At 46.2% G+C, this 23,208-nt stretch overlaps 1 protein-coding gene across 1 annotated transcript in view; it reads right to left on the reverse strand.

Moving 5' to 3' along the window:
• LOC106546872 (unconventional myosin-Ig-like) overlaps positions 1-23,208 on the reverse strand; it is a 73,751-nt gene that overhangs the window by 44,789 nt on the left and 5,754 nt on the right. The window contains exons 4-13 of the mRNA XM_087712361.1: positions 22,189-22,354; positions 21,166-21,219; positions 19,181-19,279; positions 17,418-17,534; positions 15,063-15,269; positions 12,836-12,981; positions 9,425-9,539; positions 8,461-8,631; positions 6,715-6,785; positions 5,305-5,379 (exon numbers count right to left, since the gene is read on the reverse strand). Coding sequence (XP_087568487.1) covers positions 5,305-5,379; positions 6,715-6,785; positions 8,461-8,631; positions 9,425-9,539; positions 12,836-12,981; positions 15,063-15,269; positions 17,418-17,534; positions 19,181-19,279; positions 21,166-21,219; positions 22,189-22,354 — 1,221 coding nt within the window. The remainder of the gene's footprint in view (positions 1-5,304; positions 5,380-6,714; positions 6,786-8,460; positions 8,632-9,424; positions 9,540-12,835; positions 12,982-15,062; positions 15,270-17,417; positions 17,535-19,180; positions 19,280-21,165; positions 21,220-22,188; positions 22,355-23,208) is intronic.

The raw sequence follows: 23,208 nt of genomic DNA on the forward strand, positions 1-23,208 counted from the left end.
ATCGCGCAGACTGATTATAAATTGCGGCACAATTCAGTAGCACAAATGATCCATTGGAATTTGTGCAAAAATTATAATATTAAAACAGCAACAAACTGGTGGGAACATCAACCTGAAAAAGTCACCGAAAATCAGGTGGTCAAGATGTTGTGGGATTTCCGTATACAAACGGACAAAATACTGGCACATAATACACCAGACATCATACTGGTTGAGAAAAATAAGGACACAATCATAGACATCGCAATACCAGGTGATAGCAGGGTCGCCGAGAAGGAACATGAAAAAAATCTCAAAATACCAGGACTTAAAAATCGAAATTCAAGGACTATGGCACAAACCAGCAGTGATAATTCCAGTGGTAATTGGCACACTGGGTGCTATTCCAAAAGCACTGGAATTACATTTAAAACAGTTAAAAATTGACAAAATCACCATCGGTCAAATGCAAAAAGCCGCACTGCTTGGATCTGCACGCATATTACGAAAATACGTTACGACGTCCTAGGCCCCTGGGTGGGGCCCGACTAGTAACCAATGCCAAATCCGGCGAAACAACTGGCTGCTGTGATACAATTGTATAACAACAACAGCAACAACAACAACCCCTCCGAGGAGCTTTACCTTGTCGTAGTGGAGGGGCTTGCATGCTCAAGTGATCCTAAGGGCTATGCTGAACAGGTGCAACCATATCAGACAGGTCTTAGGTGAAGGGCCAGACAAAATTTGCTCCACAACCCATTCAAATATGGTGAATACGAGAAAAATGAAATTTATGCCAGCTGAACCATCGCCCGGATTAACAGGGGTTCCATTGGATGCTATGGCTCCTGGGCGTTCTGCGGAAATTGAGCTACAGGGCTCAGCTCCCTCTGCTAGGCAACCAGGGCATGGAACTGACAAGCTACTGGAAGAAAATGTAAAAAATCTGGACTAGGGAAGAAAACATCTCTATTATGGAAGCTTACTATCAGTCTGAGCCAGAAAAACGTGGATTTCAAAAACGAATGTATCAGATTTGGAAGGTGAATCACACGGACTGTGATATCAGTGAACAAAGGCTAATGGACCGACGACGTGTAATTCTGAGCCACAAATTTTTCACTACAGCAGAATGAACAGGAATCAAAGAGAAAGCAACTAATGGTCTAAGTATATTAACAAAGAAGAGTAACATCAAGAATGATTTGCAGACTCAAAAGCAAACTGAGAAAGACAGGAAAAGGTGATGAAATGGATGAAGATAAAGAACAAGGAAGCACTGAAGAGCAAGCACCAACAGAAAGTACTCAATTAGCTGAAAAAATAAAGTATCAAATGGAAGATGCTGAAAGAACATGTTTGCCAAAGCTGAACCAAGTGAACCGCAAAGAATTGAGAAAGGTACTAAAAAAGGTCAGTGAGGCTGTGCAAACCATTCAAACCACTACATTAGCTGAAACAAACCAGCTGATGTATGCAGCAGCCTTCATAACCACCAAAGAATTGGGTTTGAAAATACAAAGGAACCATAGAGGCAAGAAGGGGAAGCCTAAATGGAAAATTTGATTGGAATTGAAGATCAAAAAATTTCGTGGAGACTGAGCAGCTTGAAGAACTTAAGGCAAGGTCAGCTAAAGAACAAGCAGGTCAAAAACAGCCTGGAAGCAAGATACGATTTGGAGAATAAGGAGATTGCGGTAGTAATTGAAGAGCTGAAGCAGAGGGATGTTGCTATTGCTGAAAAGATTAAACGGTATGAAAACCGAGTAACTCAGTTTAAGGAAAACTCAGAGTTCAGAGCAAATCAGCACCAGTTTTATAAGAACTTAGAAAGTGGAGATGGAGTAACAACAAATGAAAAGCCTGATAAAGAGAAAGCTCTGAAATTCTGGAAGAATTTGTGGGAAAACAACAAGAAGCACAACAGAAATGCAACATGGATCAAGCAGGTTGAGGATTCTATTAAAGTGCATAAAATGGAAGATGTGAAAATAACAAAAGAAATGGTGCAAAGGCAGTCAAGAAAAGTGAAGAATTGGAGTGCACCTGGACCAGATGAGTTACATGGCTTCTGGTTAAAGGCACATACAAGTGTGCATAAAAGATTGGCAGCTCAAATGAACCAGATCTTAAAAACACCTGAAAATGATGAATGGATGACAACTGGAAGGACATTTTTGATCCAAAAAGATAAAGAAAAAGGAAAGGACCCTGGAAACTATAGGCCAATCACCTGTTTGCACAACAACATACAAGCTCCTTACTGGTATCATTGCAAACCAAATTTACGGATACTTGGAAAGAAATAACTTGCTTCCTGTAGAACAGAAAGGATGCTGCAAAAATTCAAGAGGAACAAAGGACCAACTGCTGATTGACAAGCTAATCCTAAAGAATTCAAAGAAAAGACGAACCAAGCTGTTCATGGCTTGGATAGACTATAAGAAAGCGTTTGATTCAGTTCCCCATAGCTGGATCAAGAAACGCCTGAAAATCTTTGGCATCAGCAGCAACATACAAAAATTCATGGAAACTTCAATGAACCTCTGGAAAACGAAGCTTATGGCTAATGGAGAAGAAATGGGTGAAGTTGAAATTAAACGAGGCATTTTCCAGGGCGATTCCCTTTCACCCCTACTTTTTATACTCTCAATGCTACCACTGACAATCATTTTGAAGAAGATGAACTGTGGATACGGACTTGCAAAGAAAGGACTGAAAATTTCGCACTTGGTGTACATGGATGATTTGAAGCTGTTTGGTAAAACAAAAGCTGAACTGAATTTATTAATTGAAAGCACAAAAGAATTTAGCCAAGACATTGATATGCAGTTTGGAATTGACAAATGTGCAGCAATGGCAACCAAAGCAGGCAAGGTCATAGAAGATGATGGAATAGAACTTGAGAAGGAAGAAATGATAAAGGCAGTAAAAGCAGAAGAAGGCTACAAGTACTTGGGGATTTTAGAGGCCTCTGACTTAACGCATAATAAAGTCAAGGAATTAACCTCAGCCAAGTACATTCGACGAATTCGCAAGATGTTAAAGTCCAAATTGAGTGGAGGAAAACGTCATAAAAGCCATAAATACCTGGGCTATACCTGTAATTCGATACTCTGCAGGAGTCCTTGACTGGACCCAGATGGAGCTAGACAATTTGGACAGAAAAACAAGAAAGCTTATGACAATGAATCATGCTTTGCACCCTAAAAGTGATGTTGACCGATTGTATCTACCAAGAGCAGAGGGTGGTCGAGGACTCCTGCAAATAAAGCAGACTGTGGAAGAAGAAAGACACAGCTTGAATGATTATATCCAGGAAAGTGAAGAACCAAGGATTAAGGAAGTAAATAAAGAAGGTCTTTTGAAGACAGCTAAGTCAAAAGCTGAATATAAGAAAAAAGTAATTGAGAAGCGAGCTGAAAATAGGAAAAGCAAAGCTATGCATGGCCATTACTTGAAAAGTATTGAAGGCAAAGCTGACCAAAAGCTAACTTGGAACTGGTTAAGATCAGGAGCACTGAAAAAAGAAACAGAAGGCTTTATTTTGGCAGCTCAAGAACAAGCCTTAGCCACAAACTGCATGAAGGCAAAAATTCAACATGTTACCACCAACAGCAAATGTCGCCTCTGTAATGAGAAAGACGAGACAGTCAACCACTTGATCAGTGGGTGCAGCAAAATTTCACAAACTGACTACCTACAACGCCATGACCGCGTTGCTAAAACCATTCACTGGAAATTGTGCCAAAAGTTTGGATTTGAGTACAGCAAAAACCACTGGGAACATCAGGTTGAGAAGGTTTTAGAGAATGAGAAAGTCAAGATCTTGTGGGACTTCAGAATCCAGACTGACAGCCACTTGGCCCACAACACACCTGTCATAACAATAGTTGAAAAGAAAAAAAGTATGGTTCATTGACATTGCAATACCTGGAGATGCACGGATTGAAGATAAACAGCAAGAAAAAAATCACGAAATACCGGGACTTGCAAATTGAAGTTGGGCGACTGTGGAAAAAGAAATCGTGTGTTGTCCCGATTGTAATTGGAGCCCTTGGAGCAACACCCAAAGGGCTACCTCGCTATTTGGAAATTCTAAATTTACCTGACTTGAACATTCTGATTCTACAAAAAAACCACCCTACTTGGAACAGCTTATATCCTCCGACGTTACCTTAACAGTTCCTAGGTCCTTGGTTAGGACTCGAGCTGTTGAGCTACCAACCAGCCCCAAAGGCTGTGAATCTCACCAAAGATTAACCACATCATAATAATACAGTAACACAGGAAGACTTCCACTTACAACCAATCGTTAGGGACCATTTGAAGTTACAATGGCCCGGTTTTCACACTTACGACCGCCATAGCATCACCATGGCCATGTGATAAAAATTAACACACTTGGCAATGGGCTCGTGCTTATGACGGTTGCAGAATCCCGGGTTCCCTTTTGTGAGCTTCTGATGAGCTGAGTCAATGGGGGAAGCCAGATTCATTTAATGACCGTCTTACTAACTGAATTGCATGATCCTTTTTGGGGGGACCTTCTGACTAGCTGAGTCAATGAGGGAAGCCAGTGTTGTGGCCTGCCAGCTGCCAGCCCCTCCGGGAGCTGAATCAGAGGAGGAGAAGGAGGCGGTGTGGGAGTAAGGGTCAGGCTCAAGGCAACTTCCGAGGGGGAAGAGGGAGTGGAGCTGTCAGAGAGAGAGACAGCCGTCAGGACCCAGATGGAGAGTCAACAGCCCCCAGGTTTGGAGGTGGCTGATGAGGAAGAGGAGGAGCAGCTGGGTCCAGTGCCTGATACCCAGAAGCCAGAGGAGAGGAGAGCAGTGGAAATCTATGGGCCGGTCCCCTTACAGGAATAATAGAGATGGAAGGGACCTTGGAAGTCATCTAGTCCAGTGGTGGGTTTCTAATTTTTTTTACTACCGGTTTACTTGTGCACACATGCGCGCACGCGTGACACTTTTCCACATGCGCAGAAGCATCTGGCTGAGTGGGCGGAGCCTCTGATCTCCGCTACTACCGGTTCGCCTGATCTGGGCTGAACCAGGAGCATCCCGCCTCTGACCTAGTCCCAACCCCCCTGGTCAAGCAGGAGATGGTTAGAAGAGTAACAGGATCAACTGCAGGGATTCACCGGTGGCAGGAAAAGGTAGTAAAAGGTGGGCAAAACTCACTTAGTGACATAAATGCAGGGCTTAATTGCAGTCATAAACCGAGGACCTCCTGTGCACCAAGGTCAATGGCCAAACTGCGCCACTCGAGATGAGTTTCCTTCAAATCCTGGCTTCTCCCACTGCCCTCAGCCGGACCTACCTGTTGTAAAGCAGTCGCTTGATATCCTGGAACAGACTGTCTTTGTTCTTATCAAGAAATCCTTCCACGGAATACCTGAAACCCAGATTCAGAAGTGCAGGTCAGTGCGGGTGGTTGTGAACTGCCTTCCTGTGTAGCACGATGCTCAGGGGGCCGGGCTAGATGGCCTCTAAGGTCCCTTCTAGATCCTATTCCCTAGTCCCTATTCTATTCTATTGTATTCTATTCTATTTTATTCTATTCTATAGCAAACCAGTGCAAATCTATGCTTGTCAAAATCGGTTGCTTTAAGATGGATGGACTTCAAGTCCCAGAATTCCCCATTAAAGCATGTATGGACTTCAAGTCCCAGAATCCTGCAGGGAACTTCCTTTAAGATGGGCGGACTAATTTGATTCTGAACTTAACAAGGGCAGCAAGATTGTTGGTGGCGCAGTATTGGAAGAAGGGAGAAATGCCTGCTGTTCAAGAATGGACGTTAAAAGTAGTAAACTTAGCAGAGATGGCCAAAATCTCAGCATTTCTGAAGGACCATTCAGATGAGAAATACAAGCTGGACTGGAGAAGATGGATTGACTACATTCAAAATAAATATCGGACTAAGAAATTTCAACTAGCTTAAGAATGAATGAACAAGGAATGTTATAACTTATCTAAAGTTAGCTTAATAATAAAAGGGGAGTTAAAGTACAAGAGGGAGGTAGGATGCTAAAGTTAGTTAGCTTATGTTAGTGTATGATTGTTAAATGTTTATACCCTGTATTTTGCTCTGGGAGGTTGGGGGGGAAGGGAGGGTTGGAGGGGGGGCAGGGTTGGGGCGGGGGGAGGGAAGCGGAAGGGGAAATAGTTGTAAAATCTATTAAAACTCTTCAATTTAAAAAAAAAAGATGGGTGGATTTCAATTCCCAGAATTCCACAATCGGCATGCATGGATTTCCCCAGAATCCTCTAGCCGGCATGCATGGATTTCAACTCCCAGAACCCCCTTAGCCAGCTTGTGTGGATGTCAAATCCCATAATTCAACAGCTAGCATCATTATCATCATCATCTTTTAAAGACCCCATAATCCCTTGAGGATTGGAGTCTGGGCTACTGAATGGAGCTGTTTACTGGCCGGATGCCCGTCCCTGTCGCCAATGGGGAGTTAAGTTCATCGGACATAATCTCAACGTGCCCATCGAGAGGAATCTCTGGCTCTGCCTAGGATCGAAATCACAGCCTCCTCCTAATTGTGAGGCGAGAGCTCCAAATTCCCCAGCTGACATGGGTGGAGATTAATTCCCAGAATTCAATAGGCAGAATTCCTGGACTTCAACTCCCAAAATTCCCCCAACAACCACCACCATCAACGTGCTTCTTCAACCAGCAGAAGGGGAAGTAAGGGAAAGGATTGAGGAAAATCCACTTGCATAACGTCTCCCGCGTAATGCTTGATCCGGAAATCGCGTCCGTACTCCAGGGACTTGTCGGTGGAATTGAGCTGTGGAAACACATAAGCCGAAGCCCGTCAGGGTGTGGTTGTGTGGTGGGTGTATCGTTTCCCCTGCTCGCACAATCCCACTTGTTCTCGTGGAACGAAGCCGAAAAACAGCACGAAAGGAAGGATTGTGTAGGTTGGATTCGCTTACCAAGCACGTTTTTTTCCCTTCACAATTGTGGTGACTAAATTTACAACCGTCGTACAAATGGTCATAGCATCGAGTCAGCTCATGTGATAGCAATAGCAATAGCAGTTATATACCGCTTCATAGGGCTTTCAGCCCTCTCTAAGCGGTTTACAGAGTCAGCATATCGCCCCCAACAACAATCCGGGTCCTCATTTCACCCACCTCGGAAGGATGGAAGGCTGAGTCAACCTTGAGCCGGTGAGATTTGAACCGCTGAACTGCAGATAGCAGTCAGCTGAAGTGGCCTGCAGTACTGCACCCTAACCACTGCGCCACCTCGACAGTGATTATCTGCTTCATTGAGGTTGTAAGTTGAAGAATGGCTGTAACGGTTTAAATTTATAACTTGGCCTTACGAAGCAAAATTCAGTCGATCAATCAGAAGTGAGCTGGAAGGGACCTTGAAGGTCATCTAGTCTAACTCCCTGCTCACGCGGGAGACCCTTGGCCATTTCAGACAAGGGGTCGTCTAGCCTCTTCTTCAAAATTCATAAGAAAAACCAAGAAAAAAACTTTACATATTCGAATAAAAATATAAAAAAAATCATGTTATTAAATTTATTTTAAGAAGGCAACTCAATTTCTAAATTTTTCCCCCTGGATGTGAAAAATTGTGCATTTAGCGGCATCATATGTAAAACAAAGGACAAAACTGATGTTGTTTGAAAGATAAATAAATCTAAAGAAGAGACTCGACAGTCACTTGTCTGAAATGGTATAGGATCTCCTGCTTGAGCAGGGGGCTGGACTAGAAGACCTCCAAGGTCCCTTCCAGCTCAATTCCGATTCTATTTCCGATTTTAAAAGAAAGCTTTCTGAAAGCTTTATAATACTGTGATCAACTTACGACCGTTCGTTTAGTGACTTCCCAAGCATTACAATGAAACTGAAAAACATGACTTATGACCAGTCCTCACACTTACGTCCATTGTGGCATTTCCCCAAAAACACGTCGTCAAATTTCAGCGCTTGGTTTCCGGTGTGTATTTAGGATGGTTGCAGCATCCCGGGGGGTCACGTGATCACCATTTTCCAACCTTCCCAGCCAACTCCCGACAAGCAAAGTCAATTGAGGAAGCTGGTTCCACTTAACAACGGTGTGATTCACTTGGCAGCGATTCACCAAACCCAAAAGCTCGGGAAGCCAGGGACGATTCACCGAAAAAACTTCTTTGCTTAGCAATGGAGCATCTGGTTCATGCTACAGTCGTAAGTAGAGGACTGCCTGTCGCCAATTGCCCGCCCCTTTTCCTCCCTATAGCTGCCCTGGGTTCGAATTGCACTGTTGCCCTCTTTAACTTTTAGAAGTCCCTGTGCTGCTGCAGTGTCACCCAGATTATTCAGGAAAAACACACACACACACCCCACCCATCCCTGAAAAGTGTCCCTACGTGATCGCCAAATTTCTTCCCCCATATCCCGTACGGGAGCGGTAAAGGATCCTCAGATTGTGTTCCTTACGGGATATTATTCCTATGATCCTCTTACCTTCCTGCTGGTATAATGGGGGTGTTTGCCAAGCCTGGTGTCCATGCTCTCCAAGAAAAGGGCATCGGTGACTTTCCCTACGGTCAAGCAAGCTTCGTCCAGGACGGCGATGATGCCCTTGTGCGGCTCTTCCACCAGATCAACAATGATTTGATTGTCGAAATATTCAATCTGTCGAGAGAAGGCAGAGTCGATGCTTGGCAAGGGAAGAGTTAAAGCGGATCGCCCCCCAAAAAAAACAACAACACTTGACTGCTTTAAGGTGTGTGGACTACAACTCCTAGTATTCCAGCCACGGCGAGTTTCACAAATCTTTAAAGTTGTTCAGGTTGAGAATGACCTCTCTAGAGAGTGTGAAATTTGAAAAACCGCTTTGTCCACTGCAGCCACTCCTTGACTTACAACCTTTCATTTAATGACCATTCAAACGATGTGCTGATAAAGGGGACATGGCCAGTCCTTGACTTACAATCATTCATTTAATGAAAAGGGACTTATGAGAAGTCTTCAACCTACCACCATTTGTTTAATGATGGTTCAAAGTTACAACGATGCTGATAAAAAGGAACAGGTCATTCCTCACATTCATGATGGTTACAGCGTCCTCATGATCACATGATCAAAATTTGGGCACTGGGCAACTGGCATGTATTTAGGACTGTTGCAGGGTCCTGGATTCAAGAGATCGTCCCTTGTGACCTTCCCACCAGATTCAACAGGATTTGCTTAAGGATTGTGTGATCCACTTAACAACCGTGGCAAAAAAAGTCAGGCACGATTTACTTAACAACCAGGTCGCTTAGTGATGGAAATTCCGGTCCCATTTTGTGATCATAAGTCAACGACTAACCGTACAGTCCAGTTTCAACTGTAATCGTTTAATTTCAGATCGAAGACAACTTTGGAGGGTTTACCGGGCCGGGGGGGGGGTGGGGGCAGCTGCATTGATGTTTAAGGGACTCACATGTTGCCACTCGATCCCCTCGCGTTGGTATTCCTGCTGCTCCTGCTGGAGGATCAACTCGATGAAGAGCTGCTGAAGTTTCTCGTTGCAGTAGTTGATACAAAACTGCTCGAAGCTGGGAAAAAGAGACTTAGAAAGTCAGGAGCCTGGCCCAACAAACCTGCCCCCCCCCTCACAAGCGCCCATCCATCTACAGGAATTCCTCGCTTAATGACTGACCGCTTAACAACCATTCCAAATTACAACACACTCAAAGAAAGTTAGTTATGACATATTGTCACAAAGTGTGATAATTCCCCCGGTTGCGTTGTGGCTCGTCGACGGCCACCTCCACAGTCAGAGGAGGCAGAGGGGGAGCCAAGGTTAACATCGGCGGAGCAAGAGGACTCGGAGCCAAATGCAGAGCAGGGCCCATCTACTCACTCTCAGACAGAGAAACAGCTGTTTTCGGGGCCTGAGCTGAGCAAGGGGGAGTAATAGATGGGGGCTATCCCAGATGTGCATATATGCAGAGAGAAGAGAGGAGGGCTGGGGGCCAGCTGTACAGGAAAAGGAGGAGACATTAACAAGCTACTCCCTGGCTGGAACATAAAGAGGAGGGGTGTGGGAGGCACCGGTTGTTGTAGACAACCGTTTGTGCTACAGGAGATCCCCCTCCATCGGATTACTTTGCCAGGATTACTTTGCCAACACCCAGGTGGGTGAGGAGGACTCTTTGCGTTGGGGGGTTGAAGTGCTAATTGAGCCTCCCCTGCTGGGAACTCAGAGGCATTGCAATTAGCTCAGCCGGTGTGAGTAGAGACTGCTACTGCTTGTCGAAACATCGAAGGACTTACTATCTGGAGTTTTGTCCGTGAACGCAGTTTATTTCTGCCTTGTTAAATAAAAAGGGGGGGGGGTTTCCTCACGAGTCACCTGAGTGGGATTTGGCTCAAACGTAGCTGCAGCAGAGCAACCCGGAGACTTACTGTATTTTTCGGAGTATGACGCACCTTTCCATCCCTAAAGGAACGTGGAAACGTTGGTGCATCTTATACACCGAATACAGCCATTCTTGGCCTCCTAAAGCTCTGTCCCCCGCATCCCATTTTTGTGAAAAACGGGGGGAAAACGGCCCGTTTTTTGCAAAGACGGCCCGTTTTTGCAAAGACGGCCCGTTTTTTGCAAAGACGGCCCGTTTTTTGCAAAGACGGCCCGTTTTTTGCAAAGACGGCCCGTTTTTTGCAAAGACGGCCCGTTTTTTGCAAAAACGGGGTGTTTTTGCCTACCCCCAGCCCTTCTGAAGCCTGCAGAATGCTCCTGGGGAGGGGGGAGGGAGGACAAAATCTTTTTTTCTTACATACCTCTTCAAAATCTTGGTGCGTCTTATACACCGGTGCGTCTTATAGTCCGAAAAATACAGTAGGTGGAAAAAAACATGCAGCTGCAGCCGGCTAGTGGTGAGGAAGAGGAGCTGCCTGCTGCAGCTGATCCAAGAACAGGCAGGGCAGGGAAGAGGCGGGAAGCAGAGGAGCCAGATAACCCGCGAGGAGGCAGCCTCGCCGCTCTTGATGGGTTGCACCAGAAGCCGCCCATTTAGCACAACAGAAGAGTAGGAAGCGATGCTGGGACACAACACGTTCATTTCCTAGCTGTGTAGTTTTTGGTCGTTGTGATGCCTACCTGTCTTTGTATGCCACACTGTGCCTTGAACTTGGAAGGTGCCACGTGACCTCTGGATTTTTCCTTCCCTCGGGGATCCGCTTGTATTTTGGATTTAATCCTGCCTGGTGGGTTTATTTGGATTGGGAAACTTTTAAGTGCTGTGTGTGGGTCCACTGGCCATTGCTCTGAGGACCGGCCTCGATCTGCTTGTGGCTGGATTGAGTTGCGACAGTTCTGGGTTTTGGGTGAAGGGAGTTTCAGGGGGAATATTGATAAACCCACTAAGCTACAATTACTTACACTTCTGCAACGTGCTCTACATGGGGCAGCCCTTGAAGAGCATTCGGAGACTTCAGCTTGTCCAGAATGCAGCCGCGCGAGTGATCGTGGGTGCACCTCGGTTCACCCACTTAACACCTATCCTCTGCGAGCTGCGCTGGCTGCCTATTGGTCTTCAGATACGCTTCAAGGCGCTAGTCGTCACTTATAAAGCCCTTCATGGTATTGGACCTGGGTACTTGAGAGACCGCCTGCTGCCAATTACCTCAAACAGACCGATTAGATCCCACAGATTGGGCCTCCTCCGAATTCCATCCGCTGGCCAATGCCGATTGGCGACCACCCGGAGGAGGGCCTTCTTTGTGGCTGCTCCGACCCTCTGGAACGAACTCCCCGTGGAGATTTGAATCCTCACCACCCTCCAGGCTTTCCGCAAAGCCCTTAAAACCTGGCTGTTCCGACAGGCAGGGGGCTAATGAGTTCTTGTCCCCGTTCGAATGGTATGGTTGTTGAGTGTTTTAAATTGTGGTATTGTTTTGTCCATGTTCTTTTTTCCCTATTTGCATCCTCCCGCCGCCCCCCTTGACTTGGTTGTGAGCCGCCCTGAGTCCCTTCTGGGAATAGGGCAGCATAGAAATATAATAAATTCAATTCAATTCAATTCAATGTGTGTGTGTGTGAGAGAGAGAGAGAGAGCGATCTGGACAACACACAAAGTAACAATTGCTGGTGTACGGGCGGTCCTCAACTTATGACCGCAATGGAGCCCCAAATGCCTGTCGCTGAGCAAGACAGTTGTTGAGTGAGCTTCGCCCTGTTTTATGATCTTTATTGCCACCGTTGTTAAGTGAATCGCTGCAGTTATGAAGTTAGTAACGCGGCTGTAAAATAAAACAGGCTTCCCCGTTTGTCTTAGTTTCTCAGAAGGCTGCAAATGGGGAATCCCCATGGCATGCAACCGTCATAAAGATGAGTCAGTTGCCAAGCGTCTGAATTTGGATCATGTGACCATAGGGATGTACGAAGAAAAACAGTCATGAATCAATTCTTTTTTCAGTGCCACCGTTTGTAACTCCGAACGGTCGCTAAATGAACTTCTGTGAGTTGAGGACATCGTGGACTTACATATTATATGATTTGCAACTGGCTCGTCTTTACGACCGGTTTCAGACTCCTGTGGTCACATGACAGTGATTTGCAACCTTGTTTTTGTCAGCTTTTGCCGCTTTCCAGCAAAAAAAACACCTCATTTTGAGATAATAGATTCACTTAACAACCATGTGCTTCCTTTAACAACCGTGTAATTCATGGAATGGCCCTGGTGGCTCCCTTTAGGCTCATCACAACACAGTCATAAAACTGAGGCCCTGGCCAACGACGGCCCATTTAAACAACTGCAACAACTTACGACCAAAACCCGAAGCCCAGTTTTTGGTCGTTAAATGAGGACTGCTGGTACGACCCAAGGATTCCCTTGGCGTCTTCTACCTGTTGTTGTCGAAGATCTCAAAGCCATAAATGTCCAAGACTCCGATGACCGTATTTTTCCCGTGGATACGAGGGTCGTAGTCCTTGACCTCAATGATCGCGTTGATACGGGTCACGATCCAACAGAACAGCCTCTCGTAAATAGCCTGCGGACGAATAAGGGGAGAAGACCGCACGGTCGTTGTGCCGGGGATGAATCAAGTTTAAGGTTCCCCCATCCCCCCAAAAAATGTCCTCTTCAAGATGCCGCAAAGTCGCACTAGAACTCACCATCTCCTGGTGATTGGCCCAAAGTCACCCAATTCCTAACGTTAGGAATTGGGTGACTTTGGGCCAATCACCAGGAGATGGCGAGTTCTAGTACCACGTTAGGAATTGGGTGATTTTGGGCCAATCACCAGGAGATGGCGAGTTCTAGTACCACGTTAGGAATTGGGTGATTTTGGGCCAATCACCAGGAGATGGTGAGTTCTGGTACCACGTTAGGAATTGGGTGACTTTGGGCCAATCACCAGGAGATGGCGAGTTCTAGTACCACGTTAGGAATTGGGTGATTTTGGGCCAATCACCAGGAGATGGCGAGTTCTAGTACCACGTTAGGAATTGGGTGATTTTGGGCCAATCACCAGGAGATGGCGAGTTCTGGTACCACGTTAGGAATTGGGTGACTTTGGGCCAATCACCAGGAGATGGCGAGTTCTAGTACCACGTTAGGAATTGGGTGATTTTGGGCCAATCACCAGGAGATGGCGAGTTCTAGTACCACGTTAGGAATTGGGTGATTTTGGGCCAATCACCAGGAGATGGCGAGTTCTGGTACCACGTTAGGAATTGGGTGACTTTGGGCCAATCACCAGGAGATGGCGAGTTCTAGTACCACGTTAGGAATTGGGTAACTTTGGGCCAATCACCAGGAGATGGTGAGTTCTAGTACCACGTTAGGAATTGGGTGATTTTGGGCCAATCACCAGGAGATGGCGAGTTCTAGTACCACGTTAGGAATTGGGTGACTTTGGGCCAATCACCAGGAGATGGTGAGTTCTAGTACCACGTTAGGAATTGGGTGATTTTGGACCAATCACCAGGAGATGGCGAGTTCTAGTACCACGTTAGGAATTTGGTGACTTTGGGCCAATCATCAGGAGATGGTGAGTTCTAGTACCACGTTAGGAATTGGGTAACTTTGGGCCAATCACCAGGAGATGGCGAGTTCTAGTACCACGTTAGGAATTGGGTGACTGGGCCAATCACCAGGAGATGGTGAGTTCTAGTACCACGTTAGGAATTGGGTGACTTTGGGCCAATCATTAGGAGATGGTGAGTTCTAGTCTGCTTTCGACACGAGAGCCAATTGGACCGTCTCTCTCTCTCTCTCTCTCTCTAAACCCCAATAATTTATAAAAATAATAAAGGTGGGATACAAATAATAATAAAATAAATAAAATAAAAATAAAGCAAAATAAAAATAATAAAGTTGGCTAAAATAAAGTAAAATTAAAACAAGATGATAATAAAATAACTAAATAAAATAAAATATGGCTCTTCAGCTTTGAAACAGAGATGAGCACCGCCCCCTAGAGTTGAGAATGACTAGCACATGTGTGCGAGGGGAACCTTTACCTTTAAGATGATTTTAAAAAATACTAAATGAAGATCATTAAAACAAAATGAAGGCAAGGTTAAAATAAATAAAATACTAAAGTAAAATAAAGGAAATTAAGATATATAAAGTAATATAAAATTAAATTGAAATGAAATAAAAATTGAAATGAAAAAATTGGAAACGAGAACAAAACCGAAACCAAATATCTGCCTATTCTTCAGTCCCCTATACAGGCCTTTCCTTTCCTCTGTAAGTTCCTGAATGACACCCCAAGTGGACAGCTGAGTAACCACGTCAATATCACGCAAAGCCCAGTGGGAGTTCCCACCAGTTCGTCCCAGTTCGGCAGAACAGGTAATTGGCATGCCGGCCTGAGTCATAGAATTGGTAGCGATCCAGGCTGGCCATGCCCCTGAACCGGTTCCCCATCTCGTTTTTGAGCTCTGCACATGTGCAAAACAATTTCTATTAAACTGTGCAAGTGCACGCAAGGTGCATCCAGCACATGCTTGTGTGTGAAGCGCACCCGCGAGCGAACCGGCAGTAACACTGGCTAGAGCCCACCCCTACTGAAGCCCCCTCAGACCACGGAATGCCTCGTGTCCAGCCGAACTCTGCTGTTACCTTGGCACAAGCATCCCGCGCGTAGTTCGCTTCGTCGCAACCGTGGCCTTTTCGGATCACCTCCCCGCCGCCCGCAGCCACCGTCCGATACAGGAGGGTGCTCAGGAGGCTCTCTGGCTCGGTGGAAGTCAACTCCGCAAGGTAGGAGACCAGTTGTGGGTCTTCGACGGCCACCTCGTCGCCAGAGCAGATGAAATTCACGTTGCCCTGGGAATTCAGCAGACGAAAAGATCTGTCAGATGTCAAATGCAGCTAGCAATAGCAATAGCAGTTAGACTTATATACCGCTTCATAGGGCTTTCAGCCCTCTCTAAGTGGTTTACAGAGTCAGCATATCGCCCCCCACAGTCTGGGTCCTCATTTCACCCACCTCGGAAGGATGGAAGGCTGAGTCAACCTTGAGCCGGTGAGATTTGAACCGCCGAACTGCAGATAACAATCAGCTGAAGTGGCTGCAGTACTGCACTCTAACCACTGCACCATCTCAGCTCTTGCCAACACACACACTTATAAGTCCTCGACTTATAACAGTTCGCTGAGTGACCGTCCGAAGTTATAACGGCACTGGAAAAAAGGGACTTTTTTTCGACTCTTATAATCGTTGCAGCATTCCCCAGGATGACATGATGTACACTCAGTCGCTTGACAACTGGCTCACATTAATGACGGCTGCAGGGTCCCAGGGTTACGTGATTTTCCCTTTTGTGACCAGCAGAATCAATGGGGAAGCCCAGTTCTTAACAACCATGTTGCTAATTTAACAATCGCAGGGATTAACTTAACCAATGTTCTGCAAGCACTGGGCTAGCTCAACTAGGCAGGAAAGGTTGAGGAAGAAACTCAAGATCGATCCTCCTTGATTCTCTCGAGTGTAAAAGGAGACGGGAAGTATCTCCATCAGCGGTCAATAAGATCGCATTTTATTACGAGAAAGTTATGTTTTAATCGTACTCTCTGTGATGGAAGGAAATTTTCAACCATTCCGTAAGGATTGGAGTAGACAGGAAAAGGTGAGAAAGAAACTCGAGATCGATCCGCCTTGATTCTCTCGAGTGTAACAGGAGACGGGAAACTAACTTTATTCACTTTCAAGATCGTATCTTATTGCGAGAAAGTTATCTTCTAAATTGTACCCTTCGTGATAGAAGAAACTTTTCAATCGTTCTGTAACCATTGTGTGATGACCCGGGGCGTCGCACAGCCAGGTCTAACTTCCCTTTATTGCTTTAACCCGAGACTTCACAGATTCAACACTTGTTCCAACAAATGCCCCTCCCCACAGCGTCTCATTAAGTCTCAGTCCCCAGGTGTGCCTGGTGAAGTATTGTGTGGCACTCCCGAGTAGCTGGCTCAGCCTGCGCTGTTCTCGCCTTCTCTCCACTCTCCGTGCTCCTGGATCAGGAGGGGGTGGTCCTTGCTCCTCGCCTGAGCTCTGTCTCTCTTGCTCACAGCTTAGCCTCTCTTGGTCCTCCTGCCCCTGTTTCTTCCTGCCTACCCCCAGATTCGGTTCCACCACAAATCTGCGGTAGACTAAAGCGCACTCGACGAAAGCGCGTACATGACATCATCACAGCGCGACGAAAACGGCACGCTGTGAGTGGTAAATTTAAAATTAACGCGAAAACCTTACCCTAACCCCCCCAAACCTAACCCTAAGCCTAACCCTTAACCTAACCCTAACCCTAACCCTTAACCTAACGCTAAACCTAACGCTAACCCTTAACCTAACCCTAAACCTAACCCTAACGCTTAACATAACTCTAAACCTAAGCCTAACCCTTAACCTAACCCTAACCCTAACCCTTAACCTAACGCTAAACCTAACGCTAACCCTTAACCTAACCCTAAACCTAACCCTAACGCTTAACATAACTCTAAACCTAACCCTAACCCTTAACCTAACCCTAACCCTAACCCTTACCTTTATGTGAATCGGCTTGCTTTAATTTAATTTTAATTTTAATTTAATTTATTTTTAATTTTATTTGTCGCGCTGCTGATGACGTCACGTATGCGCTTTGATCGGGCGTGCTTTAGTGGACCACGGTTTTGACGGGTCACGCCAGATTCAGGCTCCGATGGGCACATGACACATTGGGTTAGTTCAACTAGACAGGAAAGGGTGACTTAAGATTGACTCATCTTGATTTTCTTCAGTATAAAAAGAGACAGGAAGTATCTCTATCAGTTTCCAAGATCAGGTCATCAAACCCCAATACCAGAAAGTTATGTTCTAATCCACACGATGTTGGTTTTTATCGGTCCATCCTCGAAGGGTGGGCCGATAAAATGTCAAATCGGTGTTGATAAAATGTCAAATCAGTGTTGATAAAATGTCAAATCAGTGTCGTTTACCAAGTGTAAAATGGCTGCCAGGATCTTCTGCACGGAATCAATCTCTTCGGAAGTAAAACCGATCACTTTCATGGCATCCAGGACGGATTGATAGTTGGTTTTCTCACTCTGCAAAGACTTGGGAGGGCAGAAGGTAAAAAGGGCATGGGTGGGTACACAACCAAAGAGGTTTATAGAGGTTTATAGAGGTTTATTTGTATTTGTAGGCCGCCCTTTTCCCTGAGGGGACTCAGGGCGGCGCACAGAAAACCAGGGAAGGGGGGATACAACGTTGAGACAACAACACATAATAAAATAATGAGCAACATGCATACAACATTCGGGCGGGGTAGCAATCCTTATCCCCAGGCCTGACGGGCGAGCCAGTTCTTCAAGGCTGTGCGGAAGGCCTGGACGGTGGAGAGGGTACGAATCTCTACGGGGAGCTCGTTCCAAAGGGTCGGGGCCACTGCTGAAAAGGCCCTCCTCCTTGTAGTTGCCAGCCGACACTGGCTGGCCGATGGAATGCGGAGGAGGCCTAATCTATGAGATCGTATAGGTCGTAGGGAGGTAATTGGCAGAAGGCGGTCTCTCAAGTATCCAGATCCACTGCCATGTAGGGCTTTATGGGTGATCAATAGCACCTTGAAGCGCATCCGGAGATCGACAGGTAGCCAGCGCAGAGGTAAAATAAGAACTAGAATTAATCGGGGGGGGGGGGGCTTGGATGTTCACCACTTCTTCCCCCTACTTTTGAATGAATTTGGGGTGCATTCAGCCTTAGGCTGCCTCAACTGATGTATAGGTAGTCCTCGGCTTATGACCACAACTGAGTAGGAAATTTCTGCGACTGAGCAAGACAGTTGATAAGTGAATTCTGCCCCACTATGACTTTTCTTGCCACCGTTAAGTGAATCATTACATTCACACGGTTGTTAAGTGAATCCGGCTTCCCCATTGACTTTGCTTGTCAGAAGGTCACAAAAACAGATCAGGTGACCCCAGGACGCTGCAACCGTCATAAGTGTGAGTCGCCAGGACTCCGAATTTTGATTACATGACCACGGGGATGCTGCAACCGTCATAGGTGTGAAAAATGGTTGTAAGTCACATTTTCAGTGCCGTTCTAACTTTGAAACGGTCACTAAACAAGCCATTGTAAATTGAGGACTAGCTGCCTTAGTACAAATATTAAAAAATATACAAACAAAACTTCTGAGATTTCCACAGATTAACTGAGAGGTATTTATGGCCAGTCATTGACTTACAACTGTTCATTTAATGACTGTTTCAAAGTTACAACCATTGAAAAAAGTGATGCCTGACCATTTTTCTCACTTTATAACCATTACTACATCCCCACGGTCACGGGATCAAAATTCAGATGTTTGGCAACTGACTCGTACTTATGACAGAAGTAGTGTCCAGGGGTCTAGTGATCCCTTTTTGCAACCTTCTGACAATCAAAGCCATGGGGAAGCCATATTCACTTAACAACTGTGCTGCTAACTTAACAATGGCAGTGATTCACTTAACAACTGTGGCACAGAAGGTCATAAAATGGGGCAGAATTCACTTAACAGCTATCTTGATTAGCAACAGGTGTTTGGGGTTCCATTGAGGTCAGAAGTCTACCTGTACATTAATCTGCGTCTTCGTAACATTTTACAATAGCCTTAATTTTCTGAGATTACTTTCCTCACTTGTTTACGGACAATCAACGTTTCTCTATTTCTTCTTATCACCAGAAGGACTTGCCATATATTCAACAGAGTGGTACTTACCCTGTTATTACTACCGCCTTCCTTGGTAAACCTATAGGCCGTTGGGTCTCCAACCAGGTGGAGAGATTCCAGCTTAGCGTCAGAGGCACCAAGAAGCAACTGGAAATAAAAATGACTCGACTTACAACGCATTTGCAGATGACTTGGCATTTATCATAGAGCTGTGATGGGGAACCAGCTGTGTTGGAAGTGGCAGGCAGAGCCCTCTCTCCAGCCACACGAGATTTCCCCCATTGCTCTTCTGGATTCAGCTGGTCTTCACACACGCAAAAGCACTGGAAGCACCAGAAACCGGAAGAGCAATCGGGAAGCCCACCGGAACACTGGAAGAGCAGCGGGAGCACAAGAAACCGGAAGATCATCTTCCGCGCACGCCCATGCGCACCAGTGGTGGGTTCCTCTCCCTGTCGCTACCGGTATGGTGCTCATGGGACCAACGTTGAAAAATATGTCATTAAACTATTCTACGCCCTTTGGAAGAAGCCATAATGCAGGTTGACCTCGATTTACGATCACCATTGGGACCGCCGTTAAGCAAGGCGATTGTTAAAGGCGTTGCACCTGAGGTCGTGACCTTTTCTTCTCCTTTGCCGCCATTGTTTAGCAAATCCCTGCAGTCGTTCAATGAATCACATGGCTGTTAAGTCAATCAAAAAGCTCAACATGAAGAGAATTTTCCCGGGGGAGATTATATATTATTTTTATATATCTATTAATAGATCAAACCATTAGGTAATTAAGGAAGATGGGAAAGGTGGTCCTTTGGCCCCCCTGATGGAACACAGATCGGATTTCCGGATGGGAGGGAGGGGTTGAATCTCAGAAGAGCAAAAAATAGCCATTTTAAAGGCTTTGTGTACGAGAATGAGGATGAAGACAGCTCCTCCTCAAGGGTTCCCAGGTTCTATGTTTTATGCTGCAAGTCGGCAAGATTCTGTCTATAGGTGAGCTTCAATACTGGTAGTTTTGACTTGCAACCTTCGTTTAGTGACCAAAGTTTTTCACACTTACAACCTTTGCAGCATCCTTGTCACAAGATCAATACTCAAGACGATTGGCTACTGACTCATACTTATGACGGTTGCAGTGTCCCGGTGTCATGTGACCCCCTTTTGCAACATTCTGATCCGCAAAGTCGAAGGGGAAGCCAGATTCATTTAACAACCATGTTACAAGCTCAACAACTGCAGCAATTCAGTTAACCAGCGGGCCAAGAAAGGTCGTAAAATGTGATGAAACTCGCTTAACAACTGTCTGCAACGGGAATTTTGGTCTCAATTGTCATCGCAAGTTGAGGACTATCTATCAAGGAAATTACTTAGAATGATCTCAATATGTCTTTCTTGGGTTTTTTTTTTCAACTTCACCTCCTTAGATCTAGAAAACATTTTGGGATCCCAGAATGATCCCCATCTAGAGGACACACGACGGGATCTTGCCCGGCTGCCGCAACCTTCCCAAGAGGTGAGAGTTTCGCGAAAGGACAATTACTCCATCAAAGAGGTAAGTCCAGTGGTCGCAACCGGTATGCTGTGACGGGCCCAGCGTCCACCATGGACATGTGCACTACACACGTATGCGCGCCCACCTCCTTGCGACACTCCAGCTGCTTAGCAGAGGTCGCGCAGGCGCCGTACGCTGTTCGCACGTTGCACAAATGGCCCGGTTAGTTCAAATAGAGGTAAGGAAAGAGGGAGAGCAGGTGGGCCCTCCAAAGCACCGTTCCAATACGGTGGCCGCTGTTCCCAGCTGCCACCGGTACGCCCATAGCGGGACGCACCGCCCGGAACGCACCCCTGTGTAAGTCCATGTTCCAACTGAGGAAGCCCTTGGACATCTCAACGTAGACCACGATGGTCACTCTGGTAAGATCTGAATCTCATCTAGAAGATTCTGGCTCAAGGGATTGGCCAGGTGACCTCCAAGGACCAAAGAAAGGAGGAGGACATTGATGGCTCCTCTACCACAGTGGAAGCCCAACTCACCTGGTAGAAGGCGTGGAAGTTCCTCTCACCTGGTTGCTGTTGGAGGACCCGCGACTGCAAGAGAAGGAGAAGGTGAGATCACCTGGAGGACTTGGGTGGAGACATGCCTCGGTTACCCAAAGCCCGTGACCCCTCAAAACTGCGCTTGACTAAGCCGCGCCCGATTAAACCGCATCGCTGACGTCATCAACAGGGCGACAACAGCCAACGCAGAGAAAGAAGGGCGCTTTAAATAGTGCTTTGAAAGCAAGCCGATTCAACTTAAGGTAAGGGTTAGGTTTAGGGTTAGGTTAAGGGTTAGGTTTAGGGTTAGGTTAAGGGTTAGGTTTAGGATTAGGTTTAGGGTTAGGGTTAGGTTAAGGGTTAGGTTAAGGGTTAGGTTTAGGATTAGGTTTAGGGTTAGGTTAAGGGTTAGGGTTAGGTTAAGGGTTTGGATTAGGTTTAGGGTTAGGTTAAGGGTTAGGTTAAGGGTTAGGGTTAGGTTAAGGGTTTGGATTAGGTTTAGGGTTAGGTTAAGGGTTAGGTTTAGGGTTAGGATTAGGATTAGGATTAGGGTTAGGATTAGGGTTAGGTTTAGGGTTAGGTTTAGGATTAGGTTTAGGGGGGTTAGGTTTAGGTTTAGGGGTTAATTTTAGGTTTAGGGTTTACAGCGTGCTTCTGTCTCCGCGCTGTTGTCGCCCTGTTGATGACGTCAGCGACGCAGTTTAGTCGAGCGCGGTTTAGTCGAGCGCGGTTTTGTGGTGGAACCCCCAAAGCCAACACTAACAATATGGTAGCTACAGACACCAAGGTAGGCGGATCCCATCTTCTGAAGGTCTCATATGGGAATCGCGGTCCACCCCTCTTAAACGAGGCCGCCTGTGGAATTCTGGGAGTTGAAGTCCTCCCCTCTTAAAGCATCGGGAGTCGCTTTTTTCCGAGATGCCCCATTTCTCCTCCATCAATGTGGATTTTTGGGTGACCCCCGTGGATTGATTCTGACTCAAAAGCTCCTGGTTCGATACACACACACACACACTGTACCTTTTCCAACAGGTAGTTGCTGATGTGTCCTCCCGTAGGATCCCCCTTGAAGTCGAAATTGATGTCCATGTATTTGCCAAACCGGCTGGAATTGTCGTTGCGGTTGGTTTTGGCGTTGCCGAAGGCCTCCAGGACGCCGTTGGATTTGAGCAGAACATTTTTCACCCTGTAGAAAGTCCGAGAAACACACACGAAAAATGACTTGGTGTGTGGGGGTGGGTGGGTGGGTGGGGAAGCAGCAGTTACATCTGGCCTCCATGGGGGATTTTCGTGGCACGACAAAACCGCGGTCCACTAAAGCGCGCCCGATTAAAGCGCGTACCTGACGTCATCAGCAGCGCGACAAATACGACCGCGGAGAAAAAAGGGCGCTTTAAAAAGCGCTTTTAAAGCAAGCCGATTCACGTTAAGGTAAGGGTTAGGGTTAGGGTTAGGGTTAGGTTAAGGGTTAGGGTTAGGGTTAGGGTTAGGGTTAGGGTTAGGTTAAGCATTAGGGTTAGGTTTAGGGTTAGGTTAAGCATTAGGGTTAGGTTTAGGGTTAGGTTAAGGGTTAGCGTTAGGTTTAGCATTAGGTTAAGGGTTAGGTTAAGGGTTAGGATTAGGATTAGGATTAGGTTTAGGGGGGTTAGGGTTAGGTTTAGGGGTTAATTTTAGCTTTACCGCTCACACCGTGCTTTTTTCGTCGTGCTGTGATGACGTCAGGTACGCGGTTTCGTCGAGCGCGCTTTAGTCGACCGCGGTTTTGTGGTGGAACCGGGATTTTAGGGCTTCTCCTGCCCCCCCCCCAAGGCAGCCCTCCACTGGCCTATTCTGCTTCCTCTTTGACCATCCTACCTCGCAGGGTTGTTAGGAAGAAGTTCTAAAAAATGGTGGTGGTTCAGTTATTTTATTTTGTTTATTCCTGGTTCCAGAACGGTGGTTTGTGACCTTGCAGCTTTAAGACGGGCTGGGGGGATTGTGGGAGTTAAAGTCCACCCCATCTTAAAGCTTGTGGGATTCTGGGGAGTTGAAGTCAAGGAA

This window comes from Thamnophis sirtalis, unplaced genomic scaffold, assembly GCF_051295495.1.
Source record: "Thamnophis sirtalis isolate CommonGarterSnake01/CBP01778 unplaced genomic scaffold, rThaSir2_p1.2 scaffold_4, whole genome shotgun sequence".
NCBI classification, from domain to species: Eukaryota; Metazoa; Chordata; class Lepidosauria; order Squamata; family Natricidae; genus Thamnophis; species Thamnophis sirtalis.